Source organism: Rhinolophus sinicus, linkage group LG01 (assembly GCF_036562045.2).
Source record: "Rhinolophus sinicus isolate RSC01 linkage group LG01, ASM3656204v1, whole genome shotgun sequence".
NCBI classification, from domain to species: Eukaryota; Metazoa; Chordata; class Mammalia; order Chiroptera; family Rhinolophidae; genus Rhinolophus; species Rhinolophus sinicus.
This window is the reverse complement of record NC_133751.1, coordinates 68,359,898-68,378,336: the sequence shown is the minus strand read 5'-3', so window position 1 is coordinate 68,378,336 and position 18,439 is coordinate 68,359,898. Positions and strand designations below refer to the sequence as shown.

General features: G+C 35.3%; 1 protein-coding gene across 4 annotated transcripts in view; it reads left to right on the top strand.

Moving 5' to 3' along the window:
- The window catches only part of GRAMD1C (GRAM domain containing 1C), an 86,551-nt gene that overhangs the window by 13,246 nt on the left and 54,866 nt on the right, over positions 1-18,439 (top strand). For all 4 annotated transcript variants that reach the window (XM_019734875.2, XM_019734876.2, XM_074331682.1 and 1 more), the window contains 3 exons: positions 8,048-8,132; positions 13,405-13,508; positions 14,114-14,209. In XM_019734875.2, coding sequence (XP_019590434.1) covers positions 8,048-8,132; positions 13,405-13,508; positions 14,114-14,209 — 285 coding nt within the window. The remainder of the gene's footprint in view (positions 1-8,047; positions 8,133-13,404; positions 13,509-14,113; positions 14,210-18,439) is intronic.

The following is an 18,439-nucleotide window of genomic DNA, read 5'->3' as shown; positions in this document are numbered from 1 at the left end:
CCTTTGGCATAATTGGAATCAGTATGTCTATGTACATTTCTGTTTCCTTTTTTAAAAAGTTTGACCTACTGAACTTTTCCTCAGGCCATTAAAAATTCTTTAGAATCTTGAGTTTTACTGAGTGTTGTACACCATCATATTAATGTTTACAAATTTATTTGACTAGTCTGTTTTTCTAGACATTTAGATTGTTTCCAAATTTATTATCATTATAAGCATTGCATTAAAAATGAGCATTTTTAAATAAAGTCTACATCGAAATGTTTCTTTCTTTAGAATATTAGAATTAGTAGAATTACTAGAATAAGTAGAATTACTTGATTCAAGTCTGCATATTGTCTTTTGATATGTATTGCAAACATCTTTAAGAAAAAGAGTATCAATTTATACTAGCTGTAGTGTGTGAGTATATATTAATCTCATTACACTTTATCCTCTTACATAATTAAAATAAATTTGAAATCTTCATTTTAGTGAAAAATCTTTCTAAAATTAGATTATCCTTGATGAAACATGTCATCTTTATGAACACTAATTTTTAGTCTTGTTATTCAATTGTTGCATATAAATGCTTCTCAAAGCATAGATTGACTTAAAAAATGGAATACATTCTTTTCTTAAATGAGTGGTAAAGAAGATTGATTGTTTTGTTGCCTACAACCACATACGAGGTCTGACAATTAAGCTCTCAAACTCATCCTAGAGAAAGTGCTACCGTGTTTCTCCAAAAATAAGACCTAGCTGGACCATCAGCTCTAATGCATCTTTTGGAGCAAAAATTAATGTAAGACCCGGTATTATATCATACCCAGTATTATATCATATTATATTATACCAGGTCTTATATTAAAATACGACTTGGTCTTATGTTACTTTTTGCTCCAAAAATGCATTAGAGCTGATGGTCCAGCTAGGTTTTATTTTCGGGGAAACACGGTACCTACCTCATTGCTGAATATCACTACAGTCACCTCTGAAGTACTCCCCGTGGGAAGCTATGCACTGATGCCAGCGCTTAGTCTACCCTTCAAAGCAATTTTGGAACTCTTTTTCTGGAATGGCCATCAAAGCTGTCTTCATATTATCCTTGATGTCCTGAATCATCAAAATGTCTTCCTTTCAATATTTCCTTTATCTTCGGGTGAAGAAAGAAGTCATTGGGGGCCAAATCAGGTGAGTAGGGAGGGTGTTCCAGTACAGTTATTTGTTTACTGGCTAAAACTCTCTCAGAGACAGTGCCATGTGAGCTGGTGCATTTTCGTGATGCAAGAGCCATAAATTGTTGGCGAAAAGTTCAGTTTGTCTAATTTTGTCATGCAATCTTTTCAGCACTTCCAAATAATAAACTTGGCTAACTCTTTGTCTGGTTGGTACAAATTCATAATGAATAATACAGCTGATATCAAAAAAGGTTAGCAACATGGTTGCAATAAGCTCACGTGAACTTAATTGTCAGACCTGTACCTTATGTAAATCAGTATCTCACTTTGTCTAGTTTACGAATTCTTGACATATTCCTAGTAGCACTAATGGAATTCTTTTATTTATTTATTTATTTATTTATTTATTTATTTATTTATTTATTTATATTAGTTTCAGGTGAATGGTATTCTTTAGTGAGATGTTTCCCTGGTAACATTGATAGATTCTGATCTCCAGGAGTTTTGCTTAGAGGCTCTTTTTTTTGTTTGTTTGTAAACATATCCTCTGAGTCAGTTTTCTTCAAATATCCAACAAGGTCATATGCATACTAATTTTTGACTGGACTTCTTCACAGCACATCTTAAACCATTATGGCCAATGAATGTGACTCATGTTCTTTAACCTAGTATTGCTCTCTATTTATCTTGCTTGGGGTTTGTGTAGTTTCTTGAATGTTTGCTGTCTTTCATCAGATTTGGAATGTTTTTAGCCATTATTACAGATATTACATCTACCTCATTCTCTCTCCCTCCCTGGAACTCCAGGAGCATGTGTGTTGGACCTTCTCACGGAATCCTCAGACTCTCATTCTTTCTTCTCTGCTTTCCATCATTCTTGTAGAAACATTTTGAATCTTAGTGCAATGTTGTCTTCTTTCAGAGAGGATTTTCATATATTCTGTCAAGGAGTCTGAGCTCACCTGATTCCATTTTCAAGGATTAAGATGACTTGAATCTGGGCTCTAGTATTTATGTTGTTGATTTGTGATTTTATTCTGTTGTTGACAGAGAACATACTTTGTATGGTTTCAGTTCTTTTAAATTTATTGAAACTTGTTTTGTGACTTAGCATGTTGTCCATTCTGGAGAATGTTCTGTGTATACTTGAAAAGAATGCATATTCTGCACTTGCTGAATGAAGTGTTTTATAATGGCCAGTTAGGTATAGTTGGTGGATAATGTCACCCTCCCCCCACAACCCACAGTTTTATTGAGATATAGTTGACAAATAAAATTGTAAGCTATTTAAAGTGTACGTTGTGATGATTTGATGCACGTATACATTGTCAAAGAATACATCCCATCTAGTTAATTAACACATCCATCACTTTACATATTACTATTATTATTTTTGGTGAGAACATTAAGTTCTCAACACATGTGAATTTCAGTTATACAATACAGTGTTATCAACTGTAGTCATCATGTCCTACATTAGATCCTCAGACCTTATTCATCTTATAGGTGAAAGTTTGTACCCTTTTACCAGTCTCTTCTTATTACCTCTACCCTGGAGCCCCTGGCAACCACTTTCTACTCTCTATTTCTATGCGTTTGAGTTTTTATTTAGATTCCACATTAAAGTGATACCTCCCAATATTTGTTTTTCTCTGTCTGGCTTATTTCACTTTGCATAATGTCCTCAAGGTCCATCCATGTTGTTATAAATGGTTGGATAATGTTGTTAAAGTCTTCTATATCTTTGCTGATTTTCTGTCTACTTATTCTATCAGTTATTGAGAATGGTTTATTGGTATCTCTAACATTTTTAAAATAATTTTTTTATTTTTCAATTAAGTTAAAATTCAACATTATATTAGTTTCAGGTGTACAAAGTAGTGATTAGACATTTATATAACTTAGGAAGTGATCACCCCGTAAAATCTAGCACCCATCTGACACCATACATAGTTATTACAATATTATTGCCTATATTCCTTATGCCATAACCTACATCCCCATGACTACTGTGTAACAACCAATTTGTACTTCTTAATACCTTCCCTTTTGTAAGCCACCCCCCGTAAACCCCCTCCCATCTGGCAACCATTGAACCATGTTCTCTGTATCTGTGAGTTTGTTTCTGTTTATTTTGTTCTTTAGATGCCACATATAAGACACATTGCATCTGTCTTTCTGTCTGACATACTCAGCACAATACCCTCCAGGTCCATCCATGCCTCCGCAGATGGCAAGAACCCATTCCCTTCCATGGCTGAGCAACATTCCGTTGTATATGTGTACCACATATCCATTCATCCATTGACTGACACCCAAGCTGCCTCCAAATCTTAGCCATTGTAGTCAATGCTGCAATGAATATATGGATGCACGTGGCCCTTCAAAGTAGTGTTTTCAGTTTCTTTGGATAAATAGAAACATTGGTTATAAGGATGCTCGATGAGCTCAGTGAGAAGTTCAACACAGATAGGAAGCGGGATTACTGGGCCCTGGTGCCTGCCTAGTTTGCCCCTTGGGTGTGTATGTTGTCCTTGGAGGCGGCTGGGTAGTGTTCCAGCTCATTCTGAAGCTGGTCACCAGGTGTGCTGGCCCTGGGGCCTCCTGGGAGTGGCCCTGCCACAGGCCTAGTTTAGTTGCAGCCTGTGCTCTGCCGAGGGCCAATTGACATGCTCCACAAAACAACCCGCAAATGGCCGCCCCTGTGCCGGGCTTGGAGTTACCTGGCAGAGGCTAGGCTTTGAATCAAGCCCGCTGCTGCCAGTGCTGGGTTTGGGGCAGCTCAGCAAGAGGTATGGGGCATTCTGAGGCCAGCTGGTGCTTATTTGGGGTTTGTGATCCTTTGTGAGATTTTAGGAAAGTTTACTCACATGGCATAAGCCAAGACAGGCTGCTTGTATGGAAAAGCCACTGGAGGTGTGTCATGCAGGGTGTCAGGCGGGGTCTCAGCTCCCACGCTCCACATAAGAATGCAGGATATGGTGAGGCCAAAAAGGAACACCCACAGAGCCATAGATAGGGGAGTCATACCACTGTAGTCTTGCTGGCGGCTGGGTTGGAGACACAGGAAGCAGGATCTACATGACCTGCAACCTGCCGTTTGCTTTTCTGCCAACCAACCCCACTTGCTAGCTGCAATCCGCCCTGCTAACTGCAATCCGTCTTGCTAGCTCAGCCACCATCTTCTTGCTAGGCCCCATTTTTTGCTAGCATAGCCACAGCAGTTATATTAGTGGCCAGTGGCTCACTGGTTACAGCTGACGGCCAGCTAGCCACAGCTGATGACCATCCAATCACAGTTGATGGCCATTTACTACCTGAGCCAGCACCTTTCCACGTGAGGCCAGGAGCCTGGACACTGCACTCCTGGCTCTGTCCCCACAAGGTGGCTTGGATGGGGTGGGGGTCTGCAAGTTGGGTGGAGCGGGGTTTCAGGGAATCACCAGGGTGGGGTGAACAGTATTAGCTTGGTTGATGGGGACTCAGATATGGTGCTCGCCTAAGTTTGCATGCGGGGAGAGGAGAGTGCTCAACAAAGTAACAATAGATTCTGCCAGCTCCTCCGTCCATCTAAGAGAAAGCTGCCTCTCCATCCCTTGACCTGAAGCCAGAACTCACTTCCTTTCTGTCTCTGGTGCCTTTCAAGCTGCTGCCCTAGTGCTGGAGCTTAGGATGAGTTTGTCAGCGAGTAAGTGTGTGCGAGCCCTGTAAGAGGAGCACCTGGGACTCCTGTAGCCCTCCGTTTCACTCAGCTACAGTCTGCTGGTTTTGACAGCCAGTTTTGGGTACTTCTCTTCCTGGCACTGGAACCCTGGGCTGGGGAGCCTCACTCCTCATGGGGGACCTCTGCAGCTAAGATATCCCTTCCAATTTTTAACCACCACACGCAGATGTGGGACTAGCCTGTTCCGCGTCTCCACACTTCCAATCAGTCTTGGAGTGGTTTCTTCTGTATGTCCTTAGTTGTAGGACTTCAGGCGATTCTCAATGATGGTTGTTCTGTAGTTTTGATGTGATCATGATAGGAGCAAACACATCATTTACCTACTCTACCATCTAAACCTGAAATGGTATCTCAAACTTATGCTGAATGGTCTGTTTTTCAATTGTGTGTCAGTTTTTGCTTCATGTATTTGGGGCTTCATTTTTAATTGTGTGTATATTTATAATTGTTGTATCTTCCACTCATGTTGACCTTTTTATTATTAAAAAAGTATATCTTAGTGTCTAGTAATATTTTTTGTTTTAAAGTCTATTTCAGCTGATAGTAATATAGCCACTCAAGTTCTCTTGTGGTTACTGTTTGCATGGTATATCTTTTCTATCCTTTCACTTTCAGCCTCTTTGTGTTTTGGATCTAAGGTGTCTGTCTCTTGTACACAGCATATAGTTGGGTCTATTTTTATCCAGTTTGACAATCTCTGTGTTTAATCCATTTATATTTATTGCAGTTATAATAAGGTTGTATTTATGAGTATCTATTTTGCTATTTGTTTTCACTATGTTTCATGTCTTTGTTGTTTCTCCTTTTTTTCTTTCTTTCATTCATTCTTTCTTTTATATGAAATATGTTTTATTTCCTTTGGTTTAAAATTTTGAGGGTTTTTTAATTCATTGCTAAAGGATTACAGTATACATATTAACTTCTTACAGTAACTTCAGATTACTAACCTAATTCTGCTAAAATATTGAACCTTTGCTTCAACCTAACTCCATTACCTCTCCCCTCCCTTTCTTCTATTGTCATACTTATTGCTCCTATATATCTTATAAACCCAACAATATAGCATTATAATTATTGCTTTTAGATTCTTAGGTCTTTTAAAGATGTTAAGGCAGACATTGGAAAATAGATTTATTTATATACTTTTTAAAATATTTACCCACATATTTCCACTTCTGGTGCTCTTCATTTCTTCTTGTGAATTTGAATTACCATATTGTGTCATTTCTTTGCAGCCTGAAGGACTTGCTTTATTGTTTCCTTAAGGCAGGTCTGCTGTCTCCATTGTTTTATAATGAGAAGCCAGCCATTAATTATGCTGGTTTATACCTGCATGTGTGAGTCACTTGTCTCTTGCTGCTTTCAAGTTCTTCTTTGTCCTTCAGCAATTTGACTGTGATATGTTTAAGTGTGAATCGTTTTTCTTTATCCTACATGTAGTTCATTGAGCTTCTTTGATATATAGATTAATGTTTTTTATTATATTTGGAAAGTTTTAACCATATCTTCAGATATTTTTCTGCCTTTCTTTTTCCTTCTGACACTCCCATTACATATATTTTGAGTCACTAAATGTTGTCCCACAGGTCTCTGAGTTTTTTCATTTTCTACAGTCTTTTTCATTTTGTTTTTCAAATTGGATAATTTTTACTAATTTATCTTTAGGTTCACTGGTTCTTTCTCTGCCATTTTAAATCTTTTGTTGAGCTCCTATAGTGATTATTTTTATTTCAGTGATTGTAGTTTTCAACTCCAGAATGTCTTCTTTTTCTTAAAATAAAAATAAAAATCTACTTGTTGAGATTCTCTACTTGTGGAGTCATTATTATCATATTTTCCTTTAATTCTTTAACCATGGTTCTCTTTAGTTCTTTGAACATATTTATAATAACTACTTTGATGTCATTGTTTGCTAAATCCAGTATCTGGGGACCCTGAAAGACTATTGCCTGATTTTTCTTAGTATGAGTCACATATTTCTGGGGTGTTTTTTTTTTTGCATGTTTTGTAATTTTTATTGAAAACTGTACAATTTAGGTAATACATTGTAGCAACTGTGGATTCTGATTGTACCCTCCCTGCCCCTAAGGCTTGTCGTTGCTGATTTTTGTTTGTTTAATAACTTGCCTAAAGTAAATCTGTGAAATTGGTTTGTCATGTGGCACGTGGGAACAAATGTCTGCTCAGTTTATTATTGTTGTTTTTATTTTTAAGGATGGCTTCCCAGTAGTCACTCTTTAGTCAGCCAATGATTGGTTAGAAATTGTGCTCAAATCTGTAGAGTCAGTAAGGCTTTTCCTTTCTGCTGACAGATCTGTGTGTAGATTGGTTAATGCATTCAAAGTTCAGACATTTTCAGGTTTGTCTCAGTTTTTATGTTCCTCTGAGACTTCTTGTGTCTCTAGCCAGGAATGAGTGGATAGTTTAGGGTCTCTCTAATCTCAGCTGCATATGTATGCAGTCTCTGTTCTGCCACATATACATGGAGGGTTTATCAAGCCCATCTATGGCTATCTCTCCTCCAACATCTCTTTGTTAAGTCTCCTGCTAATCTGCCAGTCTGCTTGTTTCTTGCCTTCATTGGGACTGCAACTTCACACTTGAACAGCTTCAGAATGTTTCCTTTCACTTCTGGGCAGAGGTTTTCTGCTCTTTATTCTGAGTCAATTTAGCCACCCTCTCTCAGCGTAGCTGCTACAGCATAGTTTTCCTGGCTTGTTCCAACCTCGGAGAATTATGACACTGACTTAACTGATAGGGCAAGAAGAGTAATGGGAACTGGATAAGGAAACAGTGCCAGACTTCTGCAGTTCCCAAGTTCAGTAGATTTTCATGAACAGATACTTCTCAATTTATTGTATGCTTTGGGTCAACTTCCAATAATTTTAGATGATTGTTTTTAACAGGTGTTTTTTTTCTAGCTATAAATTTGCTTTTGCAGAGAGGATTTTCCAAATTCTTCACTCCATCATGCTGGAAGCTTCCTTTTGGTGTTTTTTGAAATGTTTGTTTATGTGGTTTTTCATATAAAGAAATACATAATGTTGCATAAAAAGCATACTATTTTAAAGTCCATTTTAAATTTATTTTCTGAGACATTATATTTCAGTTCATCTAATGAAGATTATAATTAAACAGAAATTTAATCTTTTTATTGTTGCAGATTTCAAGTTCCACCTATAAAGACAGGACTGAGGAATATAAGAGACAGTTCATACATCTACCTGATACAGAGAAGCTGATAGCAGGTAAAAAAGACAGGAAGTTGCAAAAAAAGCCATTTTGCTACTTCATTATCAAAATAGAACTGATGCATGATAATGTTATAAAAAATTTCAGCCTTTGTGCTAGCCAGAGAATATTTTCAAGTTAAGGAGCATGTTTTTATTCATAATTAGACAATGTAAAACTAAGTTGTAATTTGAGGAGTGATTTCTGACTTATAAAAATATTAAGTACTGGGGCCGCCAGTTGGCTCAGTTGATTAGAGCGTGGTACTCTTAACAACAAGGTTGCTGGTTCGATCCCCACATGGGCCACTGTGAGCTGCTCCCTCAACAACTTTTTGACTTGGAGCTGATGGGTCCTGGAAAAACACACTTAAAATAAAAAGAAAAAAAATTGTAATGGAGAAAAAAAATATTAAGTACTGACTAAGAAAATAGAACTAAAGGGAAATGATTTGTCACAATTTCTTCTGCTGCTTATGTTCATTCAATGTATATTATCTTTCCCCAGAAAAAAGGTACTCCTTACCAGATTATAGAGCAATTTTATAAAATTTTCTAGGGCGATATTATTACATGTATAATATTTCAGATAGGTTTGCTTTGCTTTTTTTTTGGAAATAGATTTTAAAATATTTAGTCATTTTTCTTACAAAAGTGCCTTATTTTTGATATAAGTATAGATACTTTATGATAAAAACATAGAACTATGTTTTAGTATATATTTTATTTAAACCAATAATTCATAGAAATTTTCAGATTTCTGATACTGTTGGGCAATATTCAATACCACAAAACTGAATTTCTAGATAGTTCAGTTCAGTATTTAAAATCATAATAATGAATTAAGACAACTTTTAAGAACATCTGAAATAATACATTCTCATGATAAGTGTTCAAATACTACAAGAAGGCATATAGTGAAAAGTAAGTGGTCCTAACGAGGATCACTCCAACATTCTTCTTGGGTGATAACCACTTTAAATTTTTCTTATGCATAGTTCCAGAAATTTTCCGGATGCACTTCAAAGGGAATATGCACATATTCCTAACAGAACTTAAGTGGGAGCGCAGTGTGCTTACTGTTTGAATTTGTTTAGAGCTCTTTCTATTAGCACTACTTAGGATCCACTTCATTCTTTTCATGCTTGCCTAGTATTCAACTGAATGAATTTTGCACCATAATTTATTTAACAAATCCCCTATTGATGGACATTTTGATTGTTTCCTGTCTTTTACTATTACTACTCATGGTACATTGAAACTTCTTGTACACTTGTTTTATCACACATGTGCACACATATTGTAGGATAAATTCCATGAAGTGCAATTGTGGCAAAAGGTAATTGTTGCAAAAAGATAATTTAAAGGCTACTGTTGCCAAGTTACCCTCCGAAAAGGCTGCACCAGCTTTTATTCTCATCAGCAATGTTTGTAAGTGTCTGTTTTGCCACACCTCAGGAACTTTGCTTTAGCAAAATTTGATATTTAGGAATGGTGCATAATCATTGTTTAAATATGCATTTCTTTAATTATGAAGGAGGTTGAACATTTATTTATATGTGTATATACCATTTGTATGTCTTTTTCTGTGAAGCTTTCTTGTCATAAACTTTGCCCAATTTTTCTAGTGGTTATTTGTCTTTTTGTTAACTTGAAGTAGCTTATTAGATGTTTAAAAAATTAGATCTTTCCCATGTGTGCCGCATATTTCTTTTGCCAGTTTGTCACTTGAAATCAAATACTTTTAATGGAAACCTTTATAAAATGTATCATACTCATCATTGCCTTACTGAAAGAAATTAATCTGATTACAGTTTTATATATATATATACACAGACACATATATCCATTTTTTATATATATATATGTATCCATTATAAAACATATATGGAAAAGTATAAAGAAAAAATTAAAAATCATTAGTGATTCTTCCACCTATGGAAAAATTTGGTTAATATTTTGTGGATAGCTTTCTAGATTTTTTTTAGTGTGTATATTTGCTTTTCATGTAGAAAGTCTCAGATAATGTAGATTTGAGTGAGTTTAGTAATGTCACAGGATTGAAGGGTAATTGAAGGTAAAAGAAAGAATCACATTCATATATACTTGCAATGAACAATTGGAATTTGAATTATGCAAATATCATTTACATCAAACACCTCCCAATAATGAATACTTAGGTATAAATTTAACAAATGTGTAGGCTCTCTATGATGATAATTGTAAAACATTGATAAAAGAATATCCAATAAGTATATATGGATCAGTAGATTCAATGTTTGTAAGATCTCAGGTCCCTCCAATGAAAATCCCAGCAAGCTTTTTCGTTTACATTAACAAGTTGATTCTAAAATTTATATGGAAAAGCAAAAAAAAAATATTAGAATAGCCACAACAATTCTGAGAAAATGGAACAAAGCTGGAAGACACACACTACTCGATTTTAAGACTTATTATGAGTTAGAGTAAACAAGACAGTATGAGACTTGCCAAAGGACAGACACTTACATTAATGGGACAGAAAAAAAGCCGACATAAAAATTCATACAAATATTGTGAACTGATTTTTGACAAAGGTGCCTATTTAATGGAGAAAAGTTAGTCTTTTCAACAAATTGTACAAGAGGCTTATTTTACTTTTAAAAGACTCACACACACCTCAAAGGATCTGAGACAGTATTTACAACTTTTCTAAAGAAAATGCTCTAAGAAAAGGGAACGGGGGTCTTTTTCCTTTTTTGCACCAGAGAAAATTAATTTTTTTCTTTTTCAATTTGTATTTACCCTTACAGTTTTCTCAGGTATAAAGCAAACAAAGTAACAAAAAATGTAAAGTATAAAAAATGAGAATGGTTATCTTTTGTAATTTAAATATTAAATTTGAAAGCAATCCGAAAAATGTTGTCCCGAAGTCTTTCTTAAGCAATGTTAGCATTATTGGACTCCAAAAGATTTCTTCTAGAAAAGAATACTTTCGGATATGTATTTCCTGAATGATTAATTAAAAACACATTCTTTTTTAAAAAAAACAAAAACACATTCTTTTAATTCATCTCCCTTATGGATAGATATGCCTAAGTTCCTTGGTAAAACTAAATAGTACTTCTTGTTTATTTAAATAAATGTATACTACTTATTGTGCAATCTTACTCTAGAGATACATGGTCCTGATATACTGTCTGTATTCCGATAACACTTTGTACATATTTCTATTATATCTTTTTTTATATTATAGTTATTAAAATAATCTTTGAGTTGGAGCCATTTAATAGTTCCAAAATTGATCATGTAATAGCTAGTAAGTGGATGTTAGCACACGTATCAAAACAACCTTTGTTGCTTATTGAATTTACATAATTTTATTCTAACTTTCTAGTAATTAATTATAAAGTTATAAAATCCATAAAACAATTTTTGATAAAATTACTTTCTTATTCCATTTCATATGAATCAGATTGCTAACATGACTCAAATCAGAATATTGGCTTCTGAAATGCTGATAGTTACATGTGTTTATCAGTAAGGAAATTGGGAGCAAAAAGAAGTAAAATCTCTTTTAAAACATTTTTTTGTCATTTCTTGTATAGGATATATTGTTAGGAAGCCATTTTATACAAATTAAATTTTGAGGTATAAGTTTATTTAAATAAAATACACCTGTTCTTGAGAAAACATTTTTAAGACTACTGAAAAAAGTGTCAATCTATATTAAATAGTCTTCATTTAAATTATCAAGTTGGTTTCTATAGCTTTGAACATAGTGTAATGAAATGCAGTGGTTTTCATAGTGTGATTCATAGACCAGCAATGCTGGTATCACTGGGATTTTGTTTGACATGCAAACCCTTCACCTCACCCCAGATATACTTAATCAGAAACTCTGGGTGAGGGACCTAGCAATCTGTGTTTTAATAAGTCTGCCAGATATTTCTGATCTGAAATTTGGGAAGCATTACATTAATAAAATGTTTCAGTGGTTTAGATAAAAGTTTCAGGATAATTTGAGGTGACCTTTATTTAGCCTAATCCTGTTTTAGAGATGCAAACTAGTAAATGAGTAACTTAATCTGCTTAATTATTTACTAGGATTCTTTGTGTTTGATGGTATCTCAGTTTTGTTTTGCTGAAGGAAGCATTTTAAAAGAGTGAATTACTTTGCTCGGTTTTTAGTATTTGCTTAGAAATTTAACTAAATTTGACTAACTTGAAATATTTTGAGGTTCATAATCTCAATAATTTTTTCCTAAAATTGCTAATCACTTTAAATAGTTTTAAATTTTATCAGTTTAACTAAATCTCCTCACAGCAGTCCTTTATATCTTGTTTTATTGGTAATTTAGCAATACCATTTGCATTAGCCAAAGAGCCAGACCTTAATCTTGGTAGTAACTTGTTGGTAGGCAGTGGCATTTACCAGAACTCTTGATTTTGCTGGTTTAGTGCTGAGGTGGAGAGGATCAACTTTGAAACAAACCGAAAAATATACACAATTTTTGGAGTCATTCTTGTCCTCTCACTCACCCTTGTCTACCATCTAATTAATCACCAATTCCCCATCAGTACTAACCTTAATATCTCTGAATCTAACTACTTCTTTCTCTTAATACTGTCATCTCCTGGTCTGAGCCACCATCAGTTTTTCTCTGAATTTCCAACTGATTTATCTGAATCCATTGAATAAAATGGTCTTTAATAAGATACAGCTGATCATGTTCCTTCCACTTAAAACTCATCAATGACCTCTCACCTAGTCCATAGTCTACCATGGCCCGAGACCCCTTACATGATCTAGCTTCTCCAGATTCTCTAGTCCGGAGACATCTTTGTGTACTTGCTCAAATGTGCTATTTCTTTTAACCATGGGGCCTTTGCTCATACTGTTACCTCAAGGTCCAGCTGACCTTTTATTGATCTTTAGATCTCAGTGTAAAGATTACTTTTTTCTAGAAAACTTTTTCTGATACACTTTCTTCCTGCCCCATCCCCCATACTTATGTATGCCTTGTTATATTCTCTCATAGCTTTCTCTACACTTTCGTCATTATACTTATTTTTGTATTTATTTGTTTATTGTATTTGTCTATTGTATGCCTTCTCTTCTGTGTTCCATAGGGCAAGTTCATTTCTTGTAACTCTAGTGTATGGTGTACAAAGAATATGAATGAATGAATGAATGAACGAGTGAACTAATGAAGAAAGAGTGACGACTTCCCATGTATTAAAATAGTATAAGATTTATTAAATTGCCAGATTTTTGTGACTAAGCTGTTCCTTATTTTTGTGTATGTAGATTATGCTTGTGCTCTTCAGAGGGACATTTTGCTTCAGGGACGACTATACCTTTCAGAAAACTGGCTATGTTTCCATAGCAACATCTTCAGATGGGAAACTACAGTAAGACATGTTTTGATTTGATTTGTTGATACAAATAATTGCATAGATAGAAATGTATACATACAGTCCTCCTAAAAGCAATCTACTGTAGATTCTAAAGTAAATTTATATTTGTATACCTATACTCGTATATGTATAATAAATACAGTGTTTTTATGTGTTGTAGAAGTGTGTAATACATTTTTCTTAATACATTGAGCTCTATTTATACATACTTAATACAGTTTGAGAAAGAGATTTCAGATTGAAAAAACCTTAAATATACATTCTTTTGACTGCCAAAATGATGTCTTAAGTGATAGACTGAGGTGTGTGTGTGTGTGTGTGTGTGTGTGTGTGTATGTGAAACATGAACACCACATGTCTTTTCACACTTTATCCTACTGTTAGAGATAGAAGCTGATGGGGAAAATTACTGAAGGGAAGAATGTCTGACTGCTTACCCTTTTTTTCTCAGAGAATGCAAGCATGTGCTTATTATTATTAACTCCTTCAGGTTTTTCAACTGAATAGTCCAGATTATGTTGATGAAATCATTGGAATTTTGTGTCATATGTGTTTCTGAAAAATCCATTTTGCAATTTTTTATTCTTTTGTGTGTTTAGATTTCTATTGCTTTAAAGAATATAACCTTCATGACCAAGGAGAAAACTGCTCGACTCATCCCAAATGCTATCCAGATCGTTACAGAGGGTGAAAAGGTGAAAAAACTTTTGTACCTTTGCCTTGTTACATAATGTGGAGAAAATCTGACTCATACTGGTCAGCAGTGTTGGGAATATAGGCAATTCTTGGAATTAGGAATATCTAATTGAGATATATTTTATTTAAATAGTAGATTTCCATATACTTAAATACTTACTGACAGTTAACTTTAAATGACTACTAATTTTTTTTGTACTTTATAACTTAAAGAGAACTTTCATATTTTTCATTTCTTCATTATAAGTAGGTAGAATAAGCATTAGCTAGACATCCATATTATTTTATTATTTCAAATACCCTAATTGCACAATTGTTTTTTAGTCAGTAATACCTGTATAATAGCAACTAATAAAAACAAATGGTTCTGGTGAACAGAGATTTGTGTAGCATACATGTAAACACATAATCATTGTAATATTTTTTGGGGCAATTATCTTTAACTGCTATCATTTTTATTCTTTTCCTTTAGTATCTGTCACTTCTTAGTGGGGAATATATGAAGAATCTTTCTAGACTCATCTGGAAAATTGACTAGGGCTCTCTGTGTGACATTAGAGGTATAATGCTGAGAAAGAAAAAGAAATGAGGAAGGAAGGAAAAGAAGGAAAGCATGGAAGGCAATGAAGGGGAAGGAGAGAGAAGGAAATGAAAGAAAGAAAAAAGTGAAGAGAGAAAAAGTAAAGAGATAGAGGCGGGGAGAGAAATGCTATCGTGACATTGAATAATTGTAATGAAATCTTCAATCTTTCTCTCAAATGCACTTTAAGTTTTATTTTTAGTTTTAAGTAATCTTATCCTTACACAAAACTTCAAAGTACAGTACAAAGAACTTTTCCCCTCTGAGCTATTTGAGAATAAATTTTTACTCTGAAGCCTCATCACCCCTGATATTACCCCAGATATTCTAGTGTGATTTTCCAGCAAAGACATTCTCCACATAACCACAACATAATTATCAAAATCAAGAAATTAACTTTGATCATTACCACTGTTTAATCCTCAAACCCTCTTCAATTCCCCCAATTATCCTAATAATATCCTTTGTAGCAAATAGACCCAGTTGAGAAATACGTATTACGTTTAGTTGGCATACTGTTTAATTTCCTTATTCTGTAGTAGTCCTTTAGTCTTTCCTTGACTTTTGTGCCCTGGACACTTTAAAAACTCACAGGTCAGTTATTTTGTAGGATATCCCTCAATTGTGTTTGCCTGATACTGCCTTGTGATTAAATTAAGGTTATGCAGTTTTGGCAGAAATAACACAGAAGTGATGCTCTGTTCTTTCCGTTGCGTCCTATCAGATGACGCATGATTTCAATTTCTGCCACTACTGGTGAGATTCACTTTGATCACCTAATGAAGGTGGTATCTGCCAGACTTTACTGTAAAGTTAATCTGTTTTTCTTTGTAATAGTGTTTTGCGGCAAGCTATTTTGAAACTTATCTAAATATACTATTCTTCATCAAATTTTAAATCTATTCATTGATTTACTTGTATCAGCATCAACTCATAGTTTCTTGTTTTGTTCAACAAGTTATAATACATTGCTATCATTATTTATTTTGATGTTCAAGTTGTCCCAAATTTGGCCAATGGGAGCCCCCTCAAGTTGGCTCTGGTGTCCTTTTGAGTATTCTTAGCTCTGTTTGAGCATTTCCTTGTTTTTTGGTACAAGATATTACAGGCTTTCCCTGCTTCAGCCCTGGTATCAGTCATTTCTCCAACGAGTCCTGGTTTCTTTTAGGGGAGACTGATACTTAGAAGCCAGTGTGTTTATTGCTATTGGGGAATCACTGTTCCCGAGCCCTCTCAGTGGGCGAAAACAAGGAGATATATATATATATAAAATTACATATCCATATACATATTACACACACATATATACCCACTTATACATCAGTGTTTATCTATCTATCTATCAATCATCTATCTGTGTATCTATCATAAACCACAAATTCACACCAACATCTCTAATTTCTACCCAACACCACAGAGTTCATTTTTGTTTTCTCCCTTTCATATTTGTAACTGCCTTCCCGACCATGAGAAACCAAGCTTCCATTACCCTTAATATATTTACTTATTTGATCAACTGGCCTGTATGTAACCAATCTTCATTTCTTCTTCCACTGCCCCCCACATGGACGCCCTTTCACCTGACTTGGTTTCTGACACTTCAAGTTAGGCTGTTGCCCATCCCACCATGACATAGATGCTCTCACCATGTAAAAGCTTTCCTCACACTGCTTGGGCTGACACCCCATGCCAGCATCTTCCCTGTGTTCACCTTACCCTGCACCAGGTCACCCTTCCCCAGGCATGCCCTCTGTTCCTTGTGTTTGCTCTGACATTCTGTGCCAGTCTGTCACTGTGTGTGGTCACCCTCTTCACCCTGCTCAGGCTCTGACTCACCAGCCTTCAACTGCCCTCCTGGACTCTGTCACACCATGCTGCCCTCACCTGTTCTGGCTCTGACGATCCTCTGTAGGCTGCCTGCATGCATGGCCACACTCTTCACCGTGCCTGGGCTTTGACACCCATACCTGGCTACCCTTGTACATGGTCACCCTGCTTGGGCTCTGATTTGTGCCCCTCATGCCACTGTTGTTCTAACGCCGTGCTCCAGGTCACTCCCGTATGTGGAGGCCCTTCTTCCCCACATGGGCTCTGACACTCTGTGTAGTGCTGCCATTCTATGTGGACAACCTCCTCATTCTTGTCTGGGTCTGATACCTTCCTTTCGGCTACTGCAGCTCCTCTGCCCCTACCCTCACCTCTAGTGTGGATGCCTACTTTTCTCTGTTCCACCAACAGCTACAAGGCTGAACAGTTCAGGAAGGGAAGAATAGCTAAAATAAACTTATTTTTAATTTTATAATTAACACAGGTATACATTGCATTGTTTAACAAAATCAGGTTATGACATATAGATAGACCTATCAGACAGTTCTTAAACATCTTCCTTTCATGCCTATAATTCCCAATCCTATTGCTTTTTTAGAGGCAAACACTGTTCTCAGTTTGGTATATATCTTTTCTGACCTTTCAGACCTTCCTCCTTTGTTTTTACATATGTATGCATGTATATCAACATATAATTTTGCTTTGTTTTTAAAGGAAATGCTGTCTTACATGTGTTGTTCTTCGGTTCTCTTTTCTTAAAAAAGAACTTAACGTTATCTCTTGGAGTCACAGGTTATGACATATAGATAGACCTATCTCTATTTATTAAAGTGCTGTATAGTATTTCATATAATAGATTTATGATGTTTTCCTTGACCATTAGTTCATTTCCAATGTTTTGTTATTACAAACACTGCTGCAGTGAATAGCCTTGTTTCTATAGGCTATTTCTCATCTATATAATGGAATTTCAGGATCAGGCATTTCAGTTTTAATAATGATAACTAGCGTTTGCTGAACACAATTGTTCTAGACACTGTCTTAAGTTCTTTATATATATATATTTTCATTTACTTCTCAAAAATATTTTCTACTATTATTATTCCCATTTTACAGATGAGGAAACTGAAAAAAAGAAAAGTGACCCAAAGTCATAGAACTGAATGGTAGAGCCAGGACATGTACACAGGCAGTTGAATTGCGGAGACCCTGGTCCTAACTACCTCACCATATTGAATCAGTGATCTCTTTTTCCATCGTTATGGGGAAAAAAATCTACATTACTAAATATTCATCCTTTCCATATTCTATGATTAAAGTAGAGTTAATCATGGTACTTTTAGTTGTTTTAGGTTGTAGCATATGTTTGATGCCCCAGCAGCTTAGAGATATCATTATCCAGAACTCCTCCCAAATTATGGTCATTCTTGAACCAAGATTTATTAATAAATTTTTGAAGTTGAATATCTAGCAAGGAATAAAATAAAATGGTAATAAAAGATTATCCAGAAAGACTGTTAAGGAATTGAGAATGTGGTGATTGTATACAAGAGGGGATGACGTTGATAACAAGTTATTTGGTTTAAGAAGCGGGAATTAGTAAGTGTAACACAGTGGTGAAAAAGAGACAGACTAGGAGATTTTTCTTACCTATATATCTGAACACAGGGTTGTAAGATAACTACAATCCAAAAAAGCAAAACAATTTGGTCTAAGAAAAGGAAATAGGGGACAGTAACTAACAATCATTCAATCACACGTTACGTATGTAATCCTATTTGGAAGAGCTCCTAGATACATCCATGTTATAAAAAGTTTTGCT